Raw genomic sequence first — 25,522 nt, 5'->3', positions numbered from 1 at the left:
TGTATTTTTCTTTATTTACATTTTCCGTTTTCTGCTGCACTAAAAACACCTTTGTCCCTTACGAGCTTCCGTCCATTGTGCGACACACGTGATCTAGTCATTTGACAAGGCTAAACACGGCAGTAGATCAGAAAGACAAGCGACATGGACCATCAACGGGTTGACAGGGTGGGCCTGCTGTCTCCCCTGGAGGAGTCCAGCGCTGAGATCAGCACAGACAGCGGAATCGTCTCTCAGAGTGCGAGCAGTTTGTCGATGGTGAGCGAAATCCTCAGCAGCGGGACGGTGTCGCAGAGCCCCAGCTTTGGAGCAGCGGCGGGGGCAGGAGTAGCAGGAGCAGCTAACAACGTTATTTCTCAAAGCCCGAGCCTCGATGAAGCTGCAGAGCCCGGGACAACCGACAAGCACGACCCAGAGCAGGACGACGAGGTGCTGAGGCACACCGCGCTCAGCTACTCCTCCTACATCAGGGCGACAGCAGGAGACGAGGTGCGTGCTGTTATATCAGCAGCTAAGCTATGTTTAGCTCTTTGTTTATGATTTGACTGTCAGTACCGCAGCAGCCCTACACAGTCTTCCTGTAAACGAAGTGTTCCACTTTCATTATGAGTACCAAATAAATTGGTTTACATCGTCTCCATTAAGGACTATATGTCTTATTCTACCTAGCATTTTCTTATACAACAAGAACGTTACAGTACAAGAAAGTTTCACGTTGCTTTTGTCAGTAACTAGGACGGTGTTGGCAATGGCAGTTGCTAGGCGACACGAAAGTAGTGATAGGATTGGCTTTCCTCTTACATCAGCTGGCCTGTAAAGATGTATTGCAGAGGTTTATGTCGGAAGTCCCAAATTAGGCCAACTAATTTCAAAAACAGGTACAAAGTAGAAAGAATTGTGTTTTAAATGCTCTACGAGTGCAGGGCGTAGTGCGGTCCACCAGCACCACATACTAAGACAGTGGCCCACATTTTACTGGGTTTAATGAGTCTCACAAGAAATATGCAGCCCCAAAAAGACACGTACCTGCACGGACTCTACTCAAACCAAAAAATTATAGGCTGTCAGAACAGCAGCTGGAGTAACAATTTAGCCCCTGATGAACTTTGATAGAAAAAGGGGAAACACCAGTATAAGTAGACTTTCGCAAACATTGAAGCTTACTTTTTAAATTGCATTAACGTCGAATCTGGCCTTCACATGACTTATGCCTCACCATTAACCGACAGGAAGTATGCTCTGGGGAGAAAGGGGATGAAAGTCAATGAAATCAAGACAGAATACATGTGTTTGAATGAGAGAGAAAGTGTAAATGTGAAGCTGCAAGGAGCAGAGATAGTGAAGGTGGATGAGTTTAAATATCTGGAGTCAACCATCCAAAGCGATGGACAGGGGACAAGTGAGGTGAGGAAGAGAGTATGGGGGAAGTAGATAGAGACAAGTGTCAAGAGGATAGCAGCAAAAGTAAAAGAAGATTTGCGAGGTGCTGCTATGATTTATGGTTTGTTCAGTTTGCCTCTGACCCCAAAAAAAAAAGACAGATGACAGAGTTAAAGATGTTCAGATTTTCACTGGGATTGAGCAGAATGGACAAGTGTTTCAGAGGGACAGCGCAGGTTGAGGAATTTAGTAGTAAAGTTTGAAGGGCTAGAGTTTGAGATGTGTAGAGATGGGATAGAGGATATATTGGACAAAGGATGCTGAATATGGAGGTGCCAGGCAGGAGGAAAACCACAAAGATGATTCGCTGCTGCCAGAATGATTGCTAGAGCATCTGATGGCAGGAAAAGTTTCTGAAAAGTCATATATTTACAAGCTTTTAATTCTAACTCGAGGGGCTTGAATCTGGGTGAAGGTGCGAGTAACTGCTGTTAAGGTCAAAACTGGGTTGTGGGATTTTTCATGTCACTTCAAAAGTCATTAGAAGAATGGCCTGAGAACTTCAAGCCCAAGCCATGTGACTTGAGTCTTAAGTGGATATGCGTGATACAAGGCATGTTACAGAGAAGCTGAAGAAGGAGCACAAAGGCTGCTGTGTTTTGGCCATGCAGTCTAAACGTATTGAAGCTTGTGTGTGGGCAGCATAACTATGACATATTTCACACACTCTGGGACCCTTACTTTAAAATCATTGTCTTATATAGATCCTGTGCTTGGAGAAAAGCTTGGAAGAGATGCTGACAAGAGTGGATGAGTTTGTTGGAATGCTGGATATGGTAAGCTCAGTCAGAATATGAAAGTGTGTCTTACATCTCATGTTTTAGATTACGCGGATAATTTGCTTCTGATATTCTGTCTTGTTTTGTCTACAGATCCGTAACGATACCTCGCAGATAGTGAATGAAAACCTACCTCAAATCCAGCAGAAGTCTGATGAAATGAGACAGATATACAGAAGAATTGATAAGCTGGAGGTAAAGCGACTGTTTCATACGGTTCATTTTGTTTTGTATAAAATATTCATTTGCCGCTTTTATAATGCACACGGATTCCTCAGAGAGGCATCCTGCCAAACTGCAAGCAACATTAACAACTCTAATATGAAATGCGTGATTGTGAGTTGATGTGTATTGATTTGTGTGCAGTGTTTTTATTCATAATTAAATACGGAAAGTATCATCCTCACAAATGGAGACCCTGAGCCACTTGTTTGTTTTTCTATTTCCTCTATTTACTCATTCGTGTACCGAAAAGGTAGAAGTATTAGTTCCTGTTCCTCATGTAAAAGCTTACCATGCATTCAAATGTCTGGTAATCTACCAGCAAAGGGGACCTTATTTGCAAAAACTATGTTTATTTGAGTTCATACTCACGATTTCTTCAGCTGAATGTCATTAAATGTCTTCATCAGGTAACTTGTGATGAGACAAAAATAAAATTTACTTCATGATAAACAGTCATGTGAAATTTTTCAGAGAAACTTATGCAGTTCTGTGAAAAACTAGGTGCACCCCATAATTCAGCAACTTGTAGAACCACCTTTAGCAGAAATAACTTGAAGTAATAATTTTCTGTATGACTTTATCAGTTTGCAGCCATTCATTTATGCACAGCTCTCTAAGGTCCCGTCACAGCATTTCAGTCGGTTTGATGTCTAGACTTTGTTTGGGCCATTGCAGCACCTTGATTCTTTTCTTTTTCAGCCTTTCTGTTGTAGATTTGCTGCTGTGCTTGGGATCATTGTTGCATGACCCAGTTTCAGCCAAGCTTTAGCTGTCAAACAGGTGGCCTCACATTTGACTCTAGAGTACTTTCGAACATCCAACTTTGCAAACCTAAGGTGAACTTTCAGGGACGTCCACTCCTGAGAAGGTTGTGTTGACTCACACTTCGGTGTTACAGTCCAGCAAACTGCCAAACTGCTTTTACAGAGGTGCTCACACTTGCTGATGATCAGTTAATCAAGTGCATTTTATCACCTGGCAGCTACTTGGGCTCATAATTCCTATTGAAGCGATAACGGTGTTCTTATGCTCATTGTTCAGCCCTTATCTCAGGTGGTGCACGCCAAGTTTAAGTTTCTACGTTTTTCATAGAAGTGGATAGAGTGCTGTGTAAACTTCCTTTTTCACATGACTCTATATTAACTGCATAAACCTTTTTATATTAAAAAATTATCTGTCACAATCTATAGTTAAAATTAAAGACACATTTGTTTTTGTTTTTCATTGCAAAATATGATTAATATTTCCTGATTTGTAATAAAGAGTCAGACTGGACTACAATTATTTGTGGAGCCAAGGTCGGCATCTGCATGTCTGCTTCATAACGTAACAGTCCATCATTGGTGTAACAGCACAGTCATTTTTGACTGGGGACAAAGCGTAGCTGTGTCAGCTGTCTTTTCTGTCTGCCAACCACAGGTAAATTGAATATTGTAACTTTTGTAGTGAATCTTAAATATGCTGTTGTGTCTGCAGGCCTTTGTAAAGATGGTGGGAGCCAATGTCAGCGCAATGGAGGAGCAGGTCACACAGGCAGAGGGAGAGCTAGGAACACTACCGGGTGCTTTCAAGAAGATCCTCCGCACAATGACTGTCCCAGGCTTCTTAAATGTAAGAGCCAATTCCTGCACTTGTGAATTATAAATTTTCTCCATTATCCACTGAGTTTGGTGTTTGCAGGATTAAACAAAAACTTATTATTTAGAAGGTTCCCAAACTAGTTCAGCTGTGGGCTGCCCACTCTTACTGTAGCAATGTACTGTAATAATCGGTTGCAGTCCAGAGCTTTTGCTGCTACTTGTAACAACCAGCACTTTTCACAATGTTTAAATTAATATCATACTTTATTTGGTTGTAATTTCCCACTGGAATGAAGCAAAGGGAGTGAGGTTTGTCTTCATAGCTTTTCTGTTACAAAGAAGAAGAAGGAGGAGCCGAAAAATGCTTATGGATTAAAAAAAAAAAAAAAATATCCCAAAAGACCCATAGCTGTGCATCAAATGCATCTATCCCGAGATGCATTTGATGCATTTAGGCAGGATCACAAATGCTGCTGATGGCTAAAACCACATGCCCTGCCCACTTTCTCCACATTGGGTCTAAATGGGATAGAATGAAATAGATTTGGGGAAATATTAGGTTCTCTCCTTTTAGACAGTGAAATATCTGCTGAGCCATTTATTGCCTCTGAAAAAGAAAAAAATTGACTGCCTCCACCATGATCATGGAGGAAACTGGCGATCTGCCGTTAGTGACCTCAGTTGCATCCACACAGAACTTGATTTGCTCAACATTTGTTGTTTGTCCAGAGATTGGGATCAAGGCCACCCAGGTCATTTGTAGTCACTATCCAGACTTCATTGAGATCATTATGAGTAAAGGTTCAGATTTCATAAAAACAAAAACACCCACAGTGTTTTTATTTATATGTCTGATTAAGATTGATGGTGTTCAAGAACAGCATCGTGCCTGCGGAGTCAGTGTTCTTTTTAAGGTTTCCCCCAGCAGTTGTAACCACACTTCATTTATTAGGTTTTTAACTTTTGTCTCTTTGCTTTCAGAAACCAGCCAGCCCAAGACGACCAGCACCACATCAGCGTCAAGAAATCCCCAGCGTGTTTCGGACAGATGATTATTTCACGTCACAGCCGGAACAGTGACGCGCTCGAACGTTCAAAACATAACTCGGTTCTAACCTCAGAGGCCTGTTGGGCCAAACTGCACAGATGACTTTTACTGCCACCTATTGCAAGGAGGATCTATTGGTGCAGTGGCTTCAACAAAGCAATAGCAGCCTTTCTGAACAAGTCACTGGAAGTCAAGTGGGTGCAGACAATCTGCGCTCCTGAAAGTCCTTTCCCTGGCAGCAACAAACACTGAACTGTAGCAAAATTATTTTAAAAGTGCCTGAATGGGTCTTTGGTTTTGTTTTCACTAATGGTGAAGAAAATGTAAGATGTTAAATTTGTGGCAAGTCAGGAGGACAAAGTCGTCCCACTCGCCTGTAGAGCACTGTATAGAAGGTACAATAAGATCTTCAAATAATACACAGAGAAATAACCCAGCTTTGTTTTTATGACTTACATTCCTGTTGATAGTGTTTGTAAAGACCTGCACGCTGTTATGAACTGAGCTGTATTTCTTTGTCTCTTCTACACCCCCACCCGCCGAGCAATACTGATCTTATCCTGTTAAGCATTTAACGTCTTCCATTTCAAAGTTTTCACTTTATTTCGAGCCTTATCTTACTGCCTCTCTCTGACACGAGGCTACGTCTTTGATTGCACCTTTTAGAAAAAAAAGCACATTATAGATTAGTTGTCACTTGCTGATTATGTTTTGTGCCAGTGATGAAGCTGCAGTCTAAATAGGAAGAAGAGGAACTTTGGACCTCATCATGGAGAGGGGAGCAACAGTACCTAACAGATTAATGTGGTGCGGCCCCTTTCTTGCAAAGTTTAGCCAATAATGGTCACAGCTTCAGCTCTGGTTCTTTGATTACTTGCCAAATTAGTTGTTAAAAATGTTTCATTTTACATGTTGGATTTGGTTTACGAGTTTGAGATAATCATTAAAAAATATTTGAGACAAGCTCGTTTCTGTTTCATGTATGCGATCCTGAGTTTTAGTGTTTTAGAGGGTGGGACTCGGTGAGCAGGAAAAGCTCCTGACGGAGAACTGCGAGGCTCTCTCATTGGGCGGCTTGTGCTGACGTCACGCGTTAGTCACAAGTCGGAGGAAGCGGGAACTCCGGTCGCCTCGTTTTGACTCGTTTCCCCACGCCGAAACGTCTGCTGCTGGAGGAAAAAAAAGCAAGCAAAAATAGCGGACAAGGTAAAGTACTTTTTGAGTCAAGTGTCTAATGAAGATGACGGGTTACTGAGGCCTTTGTTGACACGAGTTTAATGAGGGTAATGTGGAGACAAAGGTTTTAAAAACAGTTCTCGGTAAAGGCAGCAGAGGCTAGCCAAAACTTTGAGACCGCAGCTTGGGTTTCTGGTTAACAAACGGCAGGATTGCGACAGCTCCGATTTATATTCTGCTTAATCCCGACTGCGTTAACTAATCTCAACTAGTCCGAAAATACCTGGACAGCAACTTGGTTAACTCCCAATAGACTTGAATCTGCTTCTCTTGCTATAGTCGCTGCAGCTGGTTGAAACTTTAGCACGAAGAAACCACACCACTTAAAGAAGCAGGCCTCATTTTTTCCCCCCAGCTGTGCAGTCACATCTGTATCCTTCAGCACGAGAGGCAACCCATTGTTTTTTCATTTAAAATATGAGTGGGGCTCTTTTCTTTTTTCTTTTTTGTAAAAGCATGCCTCTTTTAAGCTGTCCTTCTGATGTACTCATCTGTAATCCTGCTCACTCCCACTGAAAATCTTAACATCTTCCGCTCAGACTCCTGTCTTTCTGTCAGCAGGTCTCACTATCATCTTGTAAACCTTCCCTTTCACTTTTGCTTCTATGTTTATGTCACAAGTCACCCCTGACACTCATCTACATCCTGCCTGCAGTCCTTCGCAGTGGTTGAAAATAAAGTTTATTTAAGATGATAATATTTTCTTTTTTTTTAAAATCTCCAAAGTCGGGAAGTTGCTTTGTTACAGCAGCTTAAACTTAGGTTAAACACAACACACGTAACAAAATGGCATAAGGAATTGTGTGTAAATCAATAAAATATGAGTCCTATTCTGGAAATGTTGGGACGCTGTGTAAAATGTGAACACAAACAAAATGCAAACAGTGATTTCCAAACCGCATAAGGCTGTATTTTATTCACAATTGCAATTTTATGTACCCTTTTCTTAACAATGGCACTTTTTTTCTGAGTTTAAACATTAAATATGTTTTATTGTGTTCCTTTTATGTATAAGGTTTTTGCAATTGAGGTTGTAAAATACAGTGACAAACATCTGAAGTGATCCTGTCTGTAATAATATAAATACATTAAATGCAGGGTTAAATTAGACAGTACCTTTGTTGACAATTTCAAAAGGCTGTCCATTAAGATAGTCATTTAACTGGCCCTTCATTTTTACATACATATTTTGTTTAAGTCACATTAGACACCAGAAAAGTCTTATTTAAGTGTAAATAATAAACACAAGTTTCTTCTCATTTCTTGACTTATTTTACTTAGCTTGTCTTCTTTTACAGATCCAAAGCTGCAAACATGGCCTGTGAGAAAGAAATTTGGCAAAAGATTGGAGAGGGCTTTGTCCAGGAGTATTACAACCAGTTTGACAATACCAATAGGATGGGACTGGGTAACCTTTATGTAAGCTTTCCAGATGTCTATTCAGTTCCATCACGCTGGATGTTAAAAATATTTTGAGCCTATAGTTATGAAAGAAAAAATGTTTCTGCAGTCTCCTGATGCCTGTCTGACGTGGGAAGGATCACCTTTTCAGGGGAGAGAAGCTATAACTGGCAAACTAGTAGTAAGTATCTTGTTTTAGCAGGTTGTTGGTCCGACATGCACAAAGAAACTCCATAAGTGCTGCTTCTAATCCAGGTTATGTTGTGTCTGTGAATTTATTAATATAATATTAATAATATTTTTACGCCTCTCCTTTCATCAGCACATCAGTCTAAACAATAATATTGTTCACAATTCACAGAACTTGCCTTTCAAGCGCATTAAGCACATCATCACAGAACAGGACTTCCAGCCCACAGTAGACAGCTGTATCCTCATCATGGTGTTTGGACAGCTACAGGTATTCTAGTGATTCTTCACATTTTATTTTATGTTTTTTATTCATCTGGCTGAAGGACTGATGAGCTTACACCATGTCAAGGCATCTGCAGTAGAATCACTTCTCCGACGACAGCTTTGGTCAGAATTTATTCAAATGTACACAAAATGTTCTCACTAATAGGGTCTTTTTACCCAATTTGTGCTCAGTCAGAAAAGATGAGGAGGAACAAATATCAGTGGCATTGTGTATATCATGTGACCTTGTTCACCCCAAAAAACAAACCAAAAAAAAAAACATTTACATTTTATTCTAAAATCATCATTCAGACCTGCAGGTGTCATTGTTTTGAGTGTTGGGATCCAATACTACTCTCTCTGAGAAAGCAGCTTTTGTAGATTGCCCCCTTGTGGTTGGAAGAGTTACATTTTTAAATCCAGTGAAATGCAGGGTGGCAGGGAAGTTTTATGTTTATTTTCATGACAGTCTGGCTGTGGCAGGCTGTACTTTCCCAGTACAAATGACTGTTTCACATTCTGAAGAGCATGTAGATAAATGATGTGTTGCAGTTCATTAAGTGTTTGATAGAGAACTTCTTACCAGTGTGTGTGGGTCTGCTGTTTTTACTCTGTATGTTAACTCTGAACAACATGTATGGCTTCTACATTACAATACAATGCGCTTTATTATCATTACTGCAGCGTTTTTAGAGTCCTAATGAGTTATGCTGATGTGATTTAAGTTTATATTCCTGCCAACATTACAGTTTTAGTTTTTCACGATTTTGCTGTTAATTATTTCCAACAGGTAGATGATGATCCACCGATGGCCTTCCATCAAGTGTTTATGCTGAAATCCCAAAACTGTGCGTGGGCATGCACGAATGATGTGTTTCGACTGGGGATACACAACATACCAGTGTAGTGATTTGGATTAGTAGGTTCACATTCACTTGTATCCAGTTCTGAATTCACACTGCGGTGTCATGCTGCCACTTCTAGAAAGATATTCCACATTTATTTGGTGTTTACAATGCATGTATTAATAACATTTCTATTCAAATAAAGAATTTATTACTCTAAACTACAGTTTTGTCTTGCCTTCCTGTAACAAATAGCTTTTTTTAGTTTAATCTGTTTACTCATAGGTGTTGCTTGATGTCTAATAGTGCAAGTGAGATGAGTAGGTAAAAATCACGGTATTAGTCATTTTCGGAAGTTTTATCGTGCTACCCGTACCACGTGTTGTTTTAAAGGTGAACTTCTTAGTATTTCCGCTAGGGGCGCTATACCCCCGTATGTGGGGATTTAAAGTGTCAAATCAACAGAGCTACAACTACGTCCGCAGGGTTATGGCACCGAGTACAAGCTAGCTAAATAAAAAACCCAAATCCAGTCCTCAGAATGACTCCGACGGTGAAAAAGTCATCTTCTCAGGTACTGGAGCTCATTACTATCGGCCTGAAGCACAGCTAGCTTAAACGTTTATTGTTACTGTGTGTATCGAGGACGTCGGTTGTGTAACTGTAGGTTTGTAGCTGTGTAGTAACCTTACCCTTTATTGAAACATGGGGAGCTAAAGCCTTTGTAACTTCGGAAAAGCATATTTTTAGCTAAATGTGACAAATAATACGGTTTACGGCAAGTTTTAGCTGTGAAAGTGCTTTCCTGCTCGTGTTAGTTGTCAGTCACGGTGTTTGAGGTTAAGGAAACAACGACTAAAAATAATTAAATCAACTAAAGCGTTTAAAATGTGTATGGAAGGCGACCAAAAATATCTTGCTTTATTCATTTATGTTTTGCAAGTGGACACGTTAATGTCATGTCCTTTGTTTTGTAAAGAGTTAACGCGCAAGCGCAGTGCTCTGTGTTGTAAGTAAAGGGACAATCCGTAAAACGAGTTGTGTGGAGCGAGAGAAACAGCGACTAGGAGTCAAAAATGAAACAAAAACGAGACAGACACCAAACTAAATGTAAAGGATTGTTTGCAGAACGGCTTCAGAGAAGATGATACAGCCTGCCAGAATGGCTTGGAGACGGAGGAAGAACCTCTGCTCCGAGAGAACCCCAGGCGGTTTGTCATTTTTCCCATCCAGTACCGAGACATCTGGAAGATGTACAAACAGGCCCAGGCCTCTTTCTGGACCGTGGAGGAGGTGGGTACTGTACTTTGAGTGGTTTACTGAGTGATCTTAGGAAGAAAATATTGAATGCAACAATGTCTAACCATCAGGTTTTGACAGTTGCTGCTGCTGCTACTTTCCACTGTGCACATATTGATACCCACACATGAAATGAAGGAACTGAGACAGGTGTGCTTTTGATGGGGTTTTTTTTTTAGGTCGATCTATCCAAAGACTTGGCACACTGGGACCGTTTGAAGGCGGAGGAAAAACACTTCATCTCCCACATCTTAGCCTTCTTTGCTGCCAGCGACGGTATCGTCAATGAGAACCTGGTGAGACTAGTTTGCAGGCCTCTAAAGAAATTTCAAGAATATATATTTTGCATGTAGATTGAGAACAAGCTCATTTGATGCATTGGCAGCTGAACTGCAAAATTAATGAAACTGATATTACTAGAAGCCCTCAAAAAATGAAGTCACACATCAAGAATGGCTATCAAAAGATAACCATACTTGATGGGTTAACATAAATGCAGATGGAACTCTGAATTTTTTTTTTTTTTTAACTTGGTGTGGTTCAAGTGTTTTGTGGGACTTGCACGCTTCATCGCAAATGTTTTTAATCTACACAACAGGTGCAGAGGTTCAGCCAGGAGGTGCAGGTCCCTGAAGCGCGATCCTTCTACAGCTTTCAGATCCTCATAGAGACTGTCCACTCAGAGATGTACAGTATGCTCATCAACACTTACATTAGGGACCTGAAGGAGAGGTCAGTTACTCGTGGTGGCTCTATTTTATTTTTTATTTTAGCAAGTCGGAAAACAGTTTTTGTGTCGTGTTTATGTTGTGATGAAAGTATAAATCCTTTACCCGCTTCTGTATGAGTTGCTTTTGTAAACTTTCTGGAGATTTACAACAAACTGTAGCACCTGGGGTTTAAATACAGTAGACCTAAAATTTCAACGCAGAGTGTGTTGTTTATCGAACAAAAAGAGGAAGTTGAGGAAGTTAATACACAGCCTGTCAGATTTTATTCAGCAAAGTCCAGCAAATCATCATTTACCCAGCTTTATTTTTTCATAATGGATGATAAAACTTGAATCCTATCACATTCTGCTTATAAATATTATTCATGTAGCACCATGAAAACATGCATTAAAGATGCCTTGTAATTAATCTTTGATTGTAAAGTCAGTCTCACCTAGTAAGAATGTTTTACATCTGTTTTAAAAAGTCTTGTTTGGCAGCATTTATTTATTATATTTCAAGACATGTAAGCAGTTCAACAGGAAATGCTTCCAGAATATATTCAGACTGCAGCCTTGTCTCACTGACAGATTAAAAGCTGATAAATAGTTCACTGCATGTTCAGAGAGTCTAAAGACGTAAACGTAGGCAAATGAGTGCTCTCCAGTTTGTGCTTTGAATGAGGAAACTAAATAGTTTGTCAGACAGCTGTGTCAGGCCCAGCAGGAGGGAAAGGGTCAGAGAAAGGCAACTACCTGGTGACTGATCCACTGTTTAAGTTACCTTTATTAGGTGTTCAGAGTTTTCACTGAGCCTGGTTTCTGGAACAGACTCCTGCACCTGTTTGTCACAGGTTAAGTCGAGACCGTTCTGCGGTAACTGCCGTTGTTTTCCCAGCTGCAGCAGCTTTGATGTGCCTCCAAACAACAAACGTCACTCATCAACAGACTGTTTACAGATGCTTTTAAGTCTAAACACTCAGCAAACTCCATGAGTCTTGTTACATTATTTTTACCCTGTTCCTGAGTGTCTTTGATTAAAGACAAACAAAATAAACTATTCCCTACATATTGTTACTACAGTATAATTACACATTAAAAAGTCTTTAGTTCATGTGTTTTCATGTTTGTGTGTTTTAGGGACTATTTGTTTAATGCCATTCAGACCATGCCTTGTGTGAAACGGAAGGCAGACTGGGCCCTCCAGTGGATAAACGACAGCAAATCCACATTTGGTAAGGGAGAAACAAAACTTGACAAAAACACGACAACTGAAAACTAAATATAACATCAAACTGTCCTAGAAGGAACCTCGTGTTTGATCACTTAACAGTCATTTTTGACGTTTGTGCCCCAGGGGAGCGGATTGTGGCTTTTGCAGCTGTGGAAGGCATCTTCTTCTCTGGTTCATTTGCTGCTATCTACTGGCTGAAGAAGAGGGGGCTAATGCCTGGCCTTAGCTACTCCAACGAGCTCATTAGCAGGGACGAGGTGAGACTAATTCACGCACAAAAATACGTGTTCTGATATGTTGAAAGGATCCCTGAGTTGTGAGCCAATCAGACATACTTGCGGGTAAGAGAAGCAGCTCATATTTAAAATGGAGGTGTGGCATCTATGTAATTATTCCTTTCCAAATGACAGCGTGGCACAGAGTGTTTTCCATCTAGATTTGTCTGTTGTCAGTCTTATGTGACTAAATGAGTAGATGCACATAATGACCATAAGTTTGAACTGCTGTGGAAAACCTTCAGAAATAGAAACAGTATGTCTGCCCTTACCTGCATTGTCATGCTTATAACTGGTATGACTCCTTAACTTTGTGCAGCAGCCTCAGCGGCCAAATTCATAAGAGCTGTATAATTCATATATGCTGTAAAGACAACATTGGTCTTTAAAAATAAGTCAAATGATAAGAATAAACATGAAAGATTAAACAGCAATCATAAACACCAATATACTGTCAAAGCTGGCAGCAGAGTCATGACTGCACATTCACCTCGCTCTTTGGAAAATGCCCTCAGACAGATATTTCCCTGTTATAGCAAACACTGTACAACAGCAGCTCTGCACTGGCTGTTTTGAGAGTCAGATTTTCAAAATATCTTATTGTTATAAAAAATCAAGAGCCTCATATCAACTAACTAGTTAATATAACAAGTTTTTGGTCATTTATGCTGACTGTATGGTGGCAGACTCTGAAAACACTGCTTTTACATCTTGCTGACACCCGGTTTTCTTTCACTCAGCATTCACTGTGTTGAAACTAATCATCACCCTATTAATTAACAATTACAAAATAGTAGTTGTTGGACATGCAGTTCTCTTACAATCCACCAGGGGGTGCTGTATCAACCATGACCATCATTGTTCTTCCTTGAGATCAAGCTGATGTAATAAATGCTGTTGTGTAAACACAAGTCTCCTAAAATAAACCTGGGACTAAGTACACCATAAATACACATTTTTTCGGATCAGCTGTTCTGACATGTTTTTTTGTTCTTTGCTAGGGTCTGCATTGTAACTTTGCCTGCCTGCTGTACAGCTACCTGGTGAAAAAGCCATCAGAGGAGAGAGTCAGAGACATCATCACCAAAGCTGTTAGCATCGAACAGGTCAGCTAATGCTACACATTACATACATTATATGCTTGCTTATTAAATGCTATTCACCTCATATTCCTGTTCATTTTGTCTGCACTAACTCACATTGCAGTGGATCAGTTGTAGCTTTACAGCAGGGGTGGGGGAACTCCAGGCCTCAAGGGCCGGTGTCCTGTAGGTTTTAAATGTGTCCAACACAGCTGATTTAAATGGCTAAATTACCTTCTTAGCATGTCTTGCAGTTCTCAGGAGGCCTGGTAATGAGCTAATCATTTGATTCAGGTGTGTTGATCCAGGGTGATATCTAAAACTTGCAGGACACCGGCCCTTGAGGCCTGGAGTTTCCCACCGCTGCTTTACAGCATGACATTCTGAAGCAATAAAATCTTAATAGGTCGTACCAGTGCTATAAGTCACTAATCGTTATTATTCATATACAGGAGTTTCTCACAGAGGCCCTGCCAGTAGATCTCATAGGAATCAACAGTTGCCTCATGAAGCAGTACATCGAGTTTGTGGCTGACCGGCTTCTCACTGATCTCGGACTGACCAAGGTAATGGTAAAAATCATTCGTTCAAAACCCTCTGCACACCGGAATGGGTGAAATTAAACCTATTCTTGTCTTTTTTCCTAATTTTTTTTAAATCCAAGGTTTACCAAGCTGAAAATCCATTTGACTTCATGGAGTCTATCTCACTCGAGGGGAAAACCAACTTCTTTGAGAAACGCGTGGCGGAGTATCAAAGATTCGGAGTCATGTCGAGCATGATGGACGGTGAATTCACACTAGACGCAGACTTCTAAAAACTGACATGGCATGTTACTGTAAATTTGTTACATTCAGTCAACCTATTTATTTATTTCCATACAGTTATTATACAACAGAGGTTTTCAAGTCTTACTGTAATACTGATACAGTGCTACGAAGTGAAGGCTGTACTTTTTTTTGTTGTTATTGTTTTTTGGGATGGTTTTTTTTGTTTTGTATTAGAGATAGAGAATTATTTAGCAACCAGTACAGTTTATAAGTAGAATGGGTGAGCATCAACATTTTGCCATCATGACAAAATAATGAGGGAGGTGACATAAATAGTATTTCTTTCCTCACTGAGCATTTTAGATAATAAAAACACAGAATATATTTTTACTTTTCTGCTTTGTGTTGCTTGTTTCTATGGCAAATTGCTTTAATATTTTCTAACTTTTAGAATACAATAAAAAATGTTTTGCCAAATATGTGTAGGTGTTGTAAATGAATGCAAGAGGTAAATGTTTGTACAGCTGAGAACCAACAACAGCCTTATTCTCAAATGTAGGTGACAGGAAATAAATGCGATGTGGGTCATTTTATGATTGGTGGACAATGTGGGCTTCAAAAATTGTAAATAGTCAAAAAAGGACTCTTTATTTTCTAAATTTCTTTTATGCACGTAAGAAGAACAAATAATAAACCATCCAAAAAAAATTCTTTCAGCTCAGGCATCAAAGCTACACTTTTTATGCAATACTTTGGTTGCTGTATGCTGTGACATGAAAAAGTGGACTTTATAAATATTGTTTTAGAAATTATTAACCTTTAAATTAAAGATAATCACCCTCATACTAAATATTCATACAGTTTCATTCATTTAAACAACTTTCAGAACCTACCCTTTTTTGTAATTGTAGTATTTATTTTTGATTGTTTGTTGAATACATTTTTTTGTACACTTTTCAGAAAATAATTGAAACTATGCTACAAAGGCAATAGATTACTCCCTTGTGAGCTAAGAAAAACATTTATGGTTATTTTATTCAAATTATAAAGCACCAGGGTTAATATTAGAGTAACAGTGTTGCACAAGATAACATGGATGAATGGATTTTTTAATTCACAGATTATGACATAAGTCTAACAAAAAAAAAAAATTCTCAGGACCACAGATATATTGTTTAATAATATTCGGTATGTTGTTAACATGTTTGTACAGTAATGTTTTATATGTTCACTCACGGGATTTCGAGCAGCTGGGTTGCAAATCAGTGCTAATATTAGTGTTCTCTCAGAAATAAAACGTGAGCTGTGTAATGTAATAAAGCATGAAAGTGAAGGGTAAATGCAGTTAAATGAAATAAAAGAAAGACATTTCAAAAAATTAATTTGTTGTCTTTTTGTAATGTGGGTTAAACTGGTTAGAGTGACACAATCTAGACAGAAAAAAAATCGGGTAAACACAAAATCTGTCAAAGATTTAGTGTTTTGGAGTTAACACCTGACTGGATTGTGTCACTTCTTTTTCGTCTCACTGTTTTATCTCTTTCTTTTAAGGCTTAACAATTGAGTCTATCAACACAAAGCAGAAAAAGTGGGTTGTAACTGATTTTGGTTGTTATATTTTTAAGTTGTTATTTTGTATTTTTAAATAATAGTTTGGAACCACTTTTTCAACAACTAGGTGTACATTTAACCTCAGGACAGGTGTCATTTATATAGCATATGTGTTTTAGTATTTTGTGCATGGGTAATTTTCAAATTCATGGGTAAGACAGAAAAGCTCCTGTTCTTACAGAGCGGCTCGTGTAAGTGCGTGATGCTGTCCTGGACAAACCTGTGAGTGTGAGCTTTTTAATATTGAGCAGATGTAGTATTGATATGCTGCTGTTTGTAGCCTTGATGTTAACAGTCAGATTAGATTAGCCACTCCTCCGTTAGCACGGGCGCTGGAAATGATAGCTACAGCTAGTGTATGCGCAATTTTGAAAGATGGCTGGAGACTTGCGAGGTCTTGCGCTGGAGAAAGCCGAGCTGCTTTCCAGCCACTTGAAGGAGCTGCTGTCTTCGGGACAGGGATATGTTCGGGCTCGATTCGGGGTTGACTTGGGTCTGAAGCCCGAGCTTTACCCGACGTGGGTCATCCTGTCCACGGCCGCGGCGGGTCTTCTGCTGCTGATCAGTCTGTCGTGGGCCGCTGTTTGCGGCGGGCTGCTCGCCGGGAAAAAGCGAGGATCCCCGGTCACACACGGCAGCAGCAGGAGCAGCAGCGGCGGCGGCGGTGAGCCCCTCAAGGCCGGTTTCGCTAAAACTGCCAAACCAGAAGAGCAGAAGAAGAAGAACAAAAAGAAAACGGTAGAAAAGGTACCGCAGGCAGCCTTTACCGAGCCGTCTAATCACAGCGAGTCAGTCACAACACGCGCGGGTGTTCATTTAACTCCTTAACCTAAGTGCTCCCTCTGCAAAACAGTTCAGTTAGACACTTATTTTATTATTTTATTAACAAAAGCGGTTAAGTTTGGCGTTAGCTAGCCAGCTAGCTACCTGGCATGTATGAATTGACGGTCGTATAGCTCGTCGTATACTTTGTTTACACAGCACAAATTAGGCCATCTAGGGACAATTCCACGACCCACTTACAAGTGACAAAAATAAACCCGTAATCTAACTGCATATGGATGAAGGTAGGGTGTTTTATTAAGAAAGGGAAGGTGTTATCGGTGTTTGCAACCACCTGATACTCCTGTTTAGCTAGCTAGTTTATACGTCATCGTTAGCCACCTGAAGCTTCAACTTTCGCTTTGATGAGTGAAAATGGTTTTAAAGACGTCCGCAACCCAGGCGCGCTTCTTTGAAGCTCGTATTTAGAAAGCGATAATCTGTTTAACCTGTTACATATAACTTTTAAAACAAGCTAACAGACAATAAGTGTGTTATTAACCAGTCATATAAGGCTTAATAATTTAGTGTTGACGCAAAAACTGTCGTTTTTATTTTAAGTAAGTTGATATTTTCTTTAGCACTCCCTGTTTTTCTGGGTTGTCATGCTTTATGTTTCTTATCTGTGTCTTTTCACCCCTCCAGAAGTCTCAGTCCAATGGGCAGCCAGTGACTGTGGCTCAAGAGGAAGTTAGAGTGGCTGAGGCAGTTTCTAAGCTGCCAGCACAGATCAAAACTGAGAAGGTATGATCAAAATTAAGGAAATGTGAAACCAGTGGTGGGCAGAGTAGGCGCAGCATTTCCCTGAATTGCTCAGTTTTGTTGATGTTTTGCAAGATAGTTTTATTACTGGTGACATACTGCTAAAACTCCACTTCTGTGCAGTGAAAAAATACATTTGGAGACTACTGTTGGGATGATAAATAATAAAAGACATTAAGTGCAGTAAAGTTGTTATTATGAGGTAACTTGATTGTTCTTTTATTTCTGTCCACAGAAACCGGAGGTGCAAGCCCCGGTGCAGGTGAAAAAGAACAAGAAGAAGAACAAGACAGATGTGAAACCAGTTCAGCTTTTGTCTTCAAACGATGGGAAGGAACCTGATGACGGTACAGCTCAACCGTTGAGGCGGAAATGTCACAATAGCTTCTCATTTTCAAAAAGACATTTTAATATTATGCAGAATGTGCTTCTCATGCATGTCCTGTCATTCTGATTGCAGCCAGACTCTTTAAAATATAGTAATGAGCAAATATCCTTCATAGTCCGATATATACCACATTCCCTTAGAATGTCGTGTTATTTTTGGGGTGCATGTATGTGTGTGTCATCCAGGTGTGTGGGAGACAAAAGTCAGTAACCGAGAAAAGAGGCAGCAGCGCAGAAAGGAAAAGGGTCCTGAGGACTCTGGCGGTCCAGGAAGTGTGGAAGCATCAAAAACGCACGTGGAGGCAACTGTACCAGCAGCAGTTAACAAGAGGAACAGAGGAAACCATGGTATTCATGTAGAAGGAATTCACTATGTTTAAATATAGTCACCACCCACTCTTTTAGGTACACCTGTTCAGGTGCTCATTAACACAAGTATCTAATGAGCCAGTCACATTGCAGCAACTAAGTGCATTAAGGCAAATGTATTTTATTCTAAAATGAGAGAAGAAGGTAGCATATTCAGTATGCAATTTTGATATATAGTCTACCCGCCTTATCACACAGTATTATGTGGTAATAATAGATATAGGTTACTCAAGCTTTCCAACCCTGTTTCAGAGTCTTTTCATTCAAGAACCACTGGAAAGGGAGATGCAGCCAGTGAAGCCGTTAAAGACAAAGGTAAACCATTTTTTTATGAGGCTCTCTTAAACGTGAACTTATTCAGAGTTTTAAGGTATCATAGAGGTGATTTTGAAGCTGCTCAGTCCAGTGAAATTTCAATATTGCTCGTAAGTGTTGTTTTCTTGTCAGTGAACTGGTCTGAACTCCCCTCCTGTGACATATTTTGAACAAAACTGTCACTGAGGGACTCTGAGGGTCTTTCCTGTTTGCCTGTTCCCTCAGTTTCCTCCAGCTGGAGGCAGGAACCTTCGGTCAATGGTGGAGGCTGGAATGATATGTCCTTGAAGATCCCAGGTCAGATGAGCACTATGGAGGGAAACAAGTGGAGTGCTATCTCAGCAGCTACACATTACAGGGCCCAGCCAGAACCCCAGCCGTGGGCTCAGGAGTCACAAGGTACCATCTAGATCTGAGTAAACCTTTTTACACCACAAATGTAGATATTAATAGTTTGTATGACATAAGAGATTCTAGACTGAACATACTGGAGGAGATTTCTCTCTACACGAAACATTAGAGCTGATAATGAAATGAAATGACCTTTTCTCCCTTTCCACTAGTGCAGATTCTGGTGGTCAATCTAGCATCAGTTTCAGCAGAAGAGAGAATAAAACCAGGTCGAAAAGCTGGCGCAGACATAGCAGTTTAAACTCAGTGGCTGTGAGAGACCCTACTGCAAGAAACTCATCAGTAATTGGCAGATGTAGCCCACAAATCCTCTAAATTCTATGTAAAGATCATTTCTTAATGCTTTCCAAGTGTGGGCTGGTTCTCAGAAGACACTGAGACAGAACTGGCTCTGTCACAGCACTGGCACCACTGACATAATCTGGTCAGGGTGTAGTGAAAATAAAGACAGTCTGTTAATGAAATTATAACCTGAGCTAACATTTAGTAAGCAGCTATGACAGCAGGTTAAATCTTTGAAAATCTAAACTTGAGTTAACTGCTGCCTCAACAAGGGCAGCCCAAGTAATAACCCGGCTTGTCCTGATGGATTATTGTCAGACAAACCTTGTGGATGTCAAGCTCACTGTAAGCCTGCCAAGGTAAACACAGTGCATTTATCATGAAACTGAGCAGGATGTTTGGTAAAACTAGAGTAGACCTTTCTTTGTGTATAATGTGATTTTGATTTATTTAGTTATTTTATCTCCAGGAGACTGGATTTCATGCTGTGAGGTGTTCAAGAAAAAGTGCCAGTGGAAAAAAAACAAGATACTCCAGCCTCATATTAGAAACCATGCTGTTAACGTTTAATCTCCGCTGCAGTTTGTTTGCATTCAACCAGCATAACCTGTCTTTCTGTGTGCCGTCAGCAACAGCGTGGAGTGGCATTGATGGCCGGATAAAGCCTGACCTCAGCCCAGTGTCCTTCTCCATGCTGGGACTAAACACCACAGGTTTGTCACCCAGTCACACACCAGACCTTTCAGCTGTGTCCACACTGGAAGCGAGACGAAGCGAGTTGGTGACACTCGGGAAAATAAGTGCTGCTGCCAGCACAGAGTGGGCGGGACCCAGGATAAGGCTTGCAAATGACGGAACTGAAGTGACTAACAATGAAAGCTCGTGATGCCGTTGATTGGCATGTGACCTGGCAGTAAATACATTACAGGGTTACCAAGGCAACTAGATACAGAAATGTCTGCAAGCAACCAGCCATCAGCTTCAAGGCGATTAATCGCTTCCAGTGTGGATGCTTATTGATTGATTGATAATTGTCATGGCTAGATTAATGAGTCTACGTCCCTCATTAAAATAAATAAATTAACAAATAACCTTCTGTCTCATACAGATCCAATTTCAAATTCAGTGGATCTGCAGTGGGCAAGCCGCCCTAAGGTTAATGATGAATGGTCAGGATTCAGTAAGTAGCTATGCATCAAATCCTCCTAAAAAGATTCTTCAGGTTTTTACCATCTAACTATCTTCCATCTGTATTGTGTGATTTGTTTTTTTTAGATGGGATGGCAGCAGCAGATCCCAGCTCTGACTGGAATGCCCCAGTGGAGCATTGGGGAAACTATGAAGAGCCCCCCGTGTTGGTGACACCAGCTCCTGTGCAGAAAGAACACCCTGTCCCCAATAAGGTTTTTTGTTTTGTTTTGTTTTCTTTTAATTCTGGCTTCTTACTGTATTGTTTCTATTATAGGCTTCACATAAATTGATCTGCATGTCTTATTGTTGCGTCAGGTGTTGGAGGATGAGAGGGACACAGAGGATCCGTCCGGCGGAGAAGCCAAATCGAAAAAGAAGAGGAAAAAGAAGAAGAAAACAGAAGAGGAGGCTGCATCTGACGCTCAGGTAATAAACCAAACCAAGCTGATAAAATCAGGTCTTCAAGTGAATATTTAACCTGTTGTAATATAATCATTTCTTGGGTCGTAGACGGTGAGCACGGCGCACGTAGTCAACACAATACCCAAACCCCAAGAGCTTCCTGCACTGCCCTCCAAAAAGCAGAATGCCAGCATATCCTCCACTCAGAGTAGGTTTCAACATCTCTGACTCCAAATCTGTGTTCACTGTGTTGTAATCATTTCTAAGAGCGGCTTGTTTAGGTTTCATTTAAACACAAGTCACTATCTGTGGGTATATACCCAAGGTCATTATTTCATAGTTTTCACGTGACACGCCCACCTGGCGGGCAAAAGCAGTACTTCGGTCCTTTGCCCTCCAGCCATCCATTGAACATCTTTCAGTTTCACTTAGCTAAAATCCCAGAGAGTTGCTGTTCTATCGGATGCACTAATCAGTACTTCTTTACAGCTGCCAGAAGGGCGTAAACTATGGCACCAACTTGTCAACACACCTCTCCTAACCCTGCCTTACAGGCCAACCCTGCTTTCCCACAGCAACCCAGGCTGACAGTGGCAGCTCATTTAAACTTTAGGAGAGATTTAGCTTACATTGGAAAGACACTTGGTCAACTTTACTATAATGACACGTCGTTAATGGGACAAATTAATAATACTGAAATTTTTCTGGCCCAACACTGTAAAAGTCCCAAGTTAAGAAAATGTAAGATTTAACTTTAGTTGACTTTTTTTGAAGAAAAAATCTAAGACCGTTTCTGTTTTACTCTGTCCAGCTCTTCTTGTAATTACGGTAGGGTTATTTTAGCAGCCTGTGCAGCCTTTTCCTTTGTCTCTACATTAATGAATGTACTCACACAGGAAACATGCAGACCAGCTGAGTGTATTGTTAGTCATCCCACATGATGCTGTTCAGTCAATCAGATCATTTATTCAGAGCACGTGTGAAAACCGAATAATACACATTGTTGAAACACTGTTGAATTTACTTTTGTTTGAGGAAATGTTCTGTAACTGGATGCCCTTAAATTTCAATTGAAAGACTTTTTTTTTCTTTCATCTCCGTGCAGAGAGGTCAGAGCAGATTGCGGAGCCTCCGAAGTTCTCCCAGAAGAAAAAGGTCCGAAGGGAGACATGAATTCACCTCACAGGTCCAGACAAAGCATATGCAAATGATTGTTAAACGTGTCACATGCAATAATTACCAGGTACACAGTTCAGAGATCAGTTTCACAAACAAAAAAGTAAACAGGTGGAAGGTATCACCTGCTTGGCGAAATTCAGAGATGAAATGTAGTCCTATGGACTGAAAACTTAACTAATTTGCACTATTTGCTATACTGCAAACAGAGTGGAGTTTGGGGTGAGGTGGGCTTTTAGTGGAGGTACATATTTAATGACAGCAAAGGTGTTTTGTTTTGAGATTTTATTTGCCCCCTCTGAGAGTGTATGTAATTGTTAACCCCAAAAAATAAAACGGGTTTTAAATTTTTATTTCTTTTGTGATTTTTTTTTTCTTTTCTGTTTTTTACCAGAACACCACACTTTTTGGTTCCACAGTGTTGCACTTTGTTTTGATTGCTGTGCAGCAGCCCCCTATGAGTTATTGAAAGGTTATGGAGCAGAGAAATATACCTATCTCACTCACATGCCCATATGTACGCTGACAGATTAAGATACTCCTGCTCTTTATACTGGGTTTGATGTGACATCCGTCATTAAGAGTTGTAAGGGTGTTCAGGTGACTACTACCATTAGACACATTGATTGGTACTGATGGGTGCTACAGGACAGTGATGTAGCTGCAAAATGATATAGGCACTTGGCAACTTTGCTTTTATATAGGAATACAACCAGGTGAAAACCAGCCTAGTCAAGTCCTATACTGGAAAGAGTTGTGTCATCGCCATCAGTGCAGACTGACTTGGATTAATTGCAACATCATTCTAAAACCTTCAGCAATCTGTCTGAGAATAATGATGTTTGTTTGAAGACACATTTGCGAATGAAAGTGGTCGCCCAGAGGCTGAGGGTGTTCCATGCTCAACTTCTGGGCGACCAGTTGGTCACCACAACTACTTGCAGTCGTTAACAACATAAATATTAAATAAATCCAATCACCAGGCAACCCTAAAAAGAGGCTGCTGTCCTGTTTTTTACTCTTGCGTGACTGAACCACAACTCACGGCTCTGTCAGCATACATATGGCATGTGAGTATTGTTTTGAGATACGTTTGTGTATTCTTTTGTCTAATATTTCTGTCATTTGAGTGAAAACACTCTGCTGTAGGGTGTGTAGTTTGTGCTTTTAATGACTGAATGAGTGGCAGCTGTGGTCCATGTCAGTTACACTGGTGTGAAAGGCATCTTAGCCATAGAAGCACAGCCATTACTGTCCAACTCCTAACTGTACACCTGTCTAACTGTATGCACAAAACCCAGCTTTGCTACAAATAAATGAAAACACTTCTGTCTGAGCTTCAGGGTGTCAGAAGGGAAATGTTGGGAGGCTGAAAGTTAGTAAATGATATGATATATATTCTTTTTGAATGACAGATTGGATTTTTGATATTAAACAACTGATTCTGGATCCCCACTGGAGACTTAACTGTACATCCAGGCTGCAGTAACTGATATGAACCACCGGGAGGCACTGTATTGTGAAGTTACTAGTGGGATTAAACTCTACTGCAGTAGGACTACAAATGTGTAATCCCTGTACTTTTATAAACAATATCGCCCTGAGTATGTCTGTCTTTTATCTGACTGGATTGTATTTAGATTTTTTTCCATACCTAATGATCACTTCTGAACTCTTGTGATTATTTTTTTTAACATTTCTTCCACTTTTGTGCTAGAAAAAGCCATGCCATATGTACAGATTGTAAGGGCTTTTTCCAGTTCTGTAATTGCACTGTGCAAAAGGCTGTATTTGGTTCCTTTTGATTTTGAAGAAATGTTTTTATTATCTTTTGCATATTGTGAACTATTTTAATCTTTTTAGTTTGGACCTTTGTTCCAAGATGTGTGATGGGCTAAATGTTTTTGACCTAAACTGAGAATGAGGATATACTTAGAGATATGACGTGGAGCAGCTTTAACTCCACATCTGTTTGATTTTAAACAAGACACACACACATACATACACTCACAGAATTACAGACATATATAAAAGGAATTTAATTCCATTGCCTTAACTTGTAGTTGTATAGAAAGTGCGTTGGAGTCCTTTTTATAGTTTCCATCCAGTTGCAAGTTTTGATGTCAGAATTGATTTAATTTTGCATGACTTTGATAATAGAATGAGATAAAGTGATCAAACTTTTGCTTTAAATGTTAGTACTTGGTCCACTCATAGTACCACTCAGTATCTATACTGTAATAGCTTTCTGTATGGAGACGAATTGCAGCTTTCATGTGGGCATCCAGTTTAAGGGGACATTACCATGTTTTTGTGAGATGTAGTGCATCAAGGCGTCGATCAGCTGATGGTGGTAGTTGTTGGTAGACCTGGTAGATTGCAGAGGATAAAGTGATATGTCACTGTGGTTTCAGGTGCCCTTTTGTTAAATTTTTACTGATGAATATGATGATGACTCAATCAACGTATTTATATACTTGTCTCTAGGAAATGTTTTTTTGTGAAGGGTTTTGTTTAATGAAGAGATAAAAATGAAATTTCTATGTTTGTTTGGTAAAGATGAAAATTAAATGAGAAGTGCTTGTATCACATTGTCATGGAAATGTTTTTTTCCCTTCAAGCTGTTAACTAACACAGCATACACCTGTCAAATATCGTGAAGAAGGTTTTTGGTGTTACTAACTCTTTTAAAAAGATTCTCCTAACATGAGATTCTCATGTGAAGTGTATTGTTGATTTGATCGATTACCTGTGCCTTAAACAGCTGTTTTGCCACTTTTCTTTAATATGTAAAAATTAACCAAATGCGAAAACATACCATCCCTGGCCACTTTATTAGGTACACCTGTTTAACTCCTCATTAACACTATCTGATCAACTAGTCACATGGCGGTAACTCATTTACACATGTTGGAATGGTCAAGATGAGATGTCAAAGTTCAAAAAGAGTATCAGAATGGGGAAGAAAGGTGACTTTGAACGTGACATGGTTGGTGGTGCCAACCATGTCACGTCAGAATATTTCAAATACTGCTCATCAACAAAGATTTTCCCAAACAACTATTCTAGGGTTTACAGAAGATGGTTCAAAAAAAGAGAAAATATTCAGTTAGCAGGCCAGAGAAAGACAGGCTCAAATAACCACATTATGACCAAGGTATGCAGAAGAGCTTCGCCTCAAATCTCACAGCAGATGAGCTACAGCAGCAGAAGACCATGCGAGGTGCCACTCCAGTCAGCTAACCAAAATAACCAGGGTCACCAAAATTGAACCAAAAAACACTGCCTGATTTAATAAGTCTCAATTTCTGCTACGGCTTTCAGATAGTGGTGTCAGAATTTCATGTAAACAACATGAAATAATGGATCCATCCTGCCTTGTATCAATTGTTGAGCTGGTGATGGTGTAGTGGTG

At 40.1% G+C, this 25,522-nt stretch overlaps 4 protein-coding genes across 5 annotated transcripts; all 4 read left to right on the top strand.

Moving 5' to 3' along the window:
- The first annotated feature begins 65 nt into the window (after positions 1-65).
- bloc1s4 (biogenesis of lysosomal organelles complex-1, subunit 4, cappuccino) lies at positions 66-6,035 on the top strand. The gene is made up of 5 exons (XM_040021469.1): positions 66-489; positions 2,145-2,216; positions 2,313-2,414; positions 3,921-4,055; positions 5,006-6,035. The coding sequence occupies exons 1-5, from the start codon at positions 145-147 to the stop codon at positions 5,102-5,104; spliced, it is 753 nt and encodes a 250-aa protein (XP_039877403.1). The 5' UTR covers positions 66-144; the 3' UTR covers positions 5,105-6,035.
- Positions 6,036-6,155: 120 nt separating this feature from the next.
- Positions 6,156-9,231, top strand: LOC120727254 (nuclear transport factor 2-like). Its single transcript, XM_040021470.1, has 5 exons — positions 6,156-6,278; positions 7,607-7,727; positions 7,819-7,890; positions 8,071-8,169; positions 8,956-9,231. The coding sequence occupies exons 2-5, from the start codon at positions 7,623-7,625 to the stop codon at positions 9,070-9,072; spliced, it is 393 nt and encodes a 130-aa protein (XP_039877404.1). The 5' UTR covers positions 6,156-6,278; positions 7,607-7,622; the 3' UTR covers positions 9,073-9,231.
- Positions 9,232-9,433: 202 nt separating this feature from the next.
- On the top strand, positions 9,434-15,757 carry rrm2b (ribonucleotide reductase M2 b). Its single transcript, XM_040021468.1, has 9 exons — positions 9,434-9,584; positions 10,139-10,303; positions 10,489-10,605; positions 10,908-11,041; positions 12,159-12,253; positions 12,376-12,509; positions 13,529-13,633; positions 14,062-14,175; positions 14,274-15,757. The coding sequence occupies exons 1-9, from the start codon at positions 9,552-9,554 to the stop codon at positions 14,424-14,426; spliced, it is 1,050 nt and encodes a 349-aa protein (XP_039877402.1). The 5' UTR covers positions 9,434-9,551; the 3' UTR covers positions 14,427-15,757.
- Positions 15,758-16,246: 489 nt separating this feature from the next.
- mtdha (metadherin a) lies at positions 16,247-24,693 on the top strand. 2 transcript variants are annotated; one of them, XM_040021467.1, is made up of 12 exons: positions 16,247-16,737; positions 17,458-17,556; positions 17,810-17,921; positions 18,148-18,309; positions 18,583-18,645; positions 18,871-19,044; positions 19,974-20,051; positions 20,447-20,518; positions 20,614-20,741; positions 20,845-20,955; positions 21,040-21,139; positions 22,037-24,693. In XM_040021467.1, the coding sequence occupies exons 1-12, from the start codon at positions 16,366-16,368 to the stop codon at positions 22,102-22,104; spliced, it is 1,539 nt and encodes a 512-aa protein (XP_039877401.1). In that variant the 5' UTR covers positions 16,247-16,365; the 3' UTR covers positions 22,105-24,693. The 2 variants fall into 2 exon arrangements, with proteins under 2 accessions (XP_039877401.1, XP_039877400.1); XM_040021466.1 differs by having other exon boundaries at positions 16,248-16,737; positions 19,968-20,051.
- The last annotated feature ends 829 nt before the right edge of the window (positions 24,694-25,522 follow it).

The sequence above is a fragment of the Simochromis diagramma genome, unplaced genomic scaffold (genome assembly GCF_900408965.1).
Source record: "Simochromis diagramma unplaced genomic scaffold, fSimDia1.1 OVJJ01000753.1, whole genome shotgun sequence".
Classification (NCBI taxonomy): Eukaryota; Metazoa; Chordata; class Actinopteri; order Cichliformes; family Cichlidae; genus Simochromis; species Simochromis diagramma.
This window is presented reverse-complemented; position numbering and strand designations above follow the sequence as displayed.

Bases quoted from the DNA above. Each gene is read 5' to 3' on its own strand.
- bloc1s4 (XM_040021469.1), top strand. From the start codon at position 145: ATGGACCATCAACGGGTTGACAGGGTGGGCCTGCTGTCTCCCCTGGAG. The intron at 2,217-2,312 runs GTAAGCTCAGTC...TTTTGTCTACAG, and splicing joins TTGTTGGAATGCTGGATATG to ATCCGTAACGATACCTCGCA. The intron at 2,415-3,920 runs GTAAAGCGACTG...TTGTGTCTGCAG, and splicing joins GAAGAATTGATAAGCTGGAG to GCCTTTGTAAAGATGGTGGG.
- LOC120727254 (XM_040021470.1), top strand. From the start codon at position 7,623: ATGGCCTGTGAGAAAGAAATTTGGCAAAAGATTGGAGAGGGCTTTGTC. The intron at 7,891-8,070 runs GTAAGTATCTTG...CACAATTCACAG, and splicing joins CTATAACTGGCAAACTAGTA to AACTTGCCTTTCAAGCGCAT. The intron at 8,170-8,955 runs GTATTCTAGTGA...TATTTCCAACAG, and splicing joins TGGTGTTTGGACAGCTACAG to GTAGATGATGATCCACCGAT.
- rrm2b (XM_040021468.1), top strand. From the start codon at position 9,552: ATGACTCCGACGGTGAAAAAGTCATCTTCTCAG. The intron at 10,304-10,488 runs GTGGGTACTGTA...TTTTTTTTTTAG, and splicing joins CTTTCTGGACCGTGGAGGAG to GTCGATCTATCCAAAGACTT. The intron at 14,176-14,273 runs GTAATGGTAAAA...TTTAAATCCAAG, and splicing joins CTGATCTCGGACTGACCAAG to GTTTACCAAGCTGAAAATCC.
- mtdha (XM_040021466.1), top strand. From the start codon at position 16,366: ATGGCTGGAGACTTGCGAGGTCTTGCGCTGGAGAAAGCCGAGCTGCTT. The intron at 18,310-18,582 runs GTATTCATGTAG...ACCCTGTTTCAG, and splicing joins GAGGAACAGAGGAAACCATG to AGTCTTTTCATTCAAGAACC. The intron at 20,052-20,446 runs GTTTGTCACCCA...TGTCTCATACAG, and splicing joins GCTGGGACTAAACACCACAG to ATCCAATTTCAAATTCAGTG.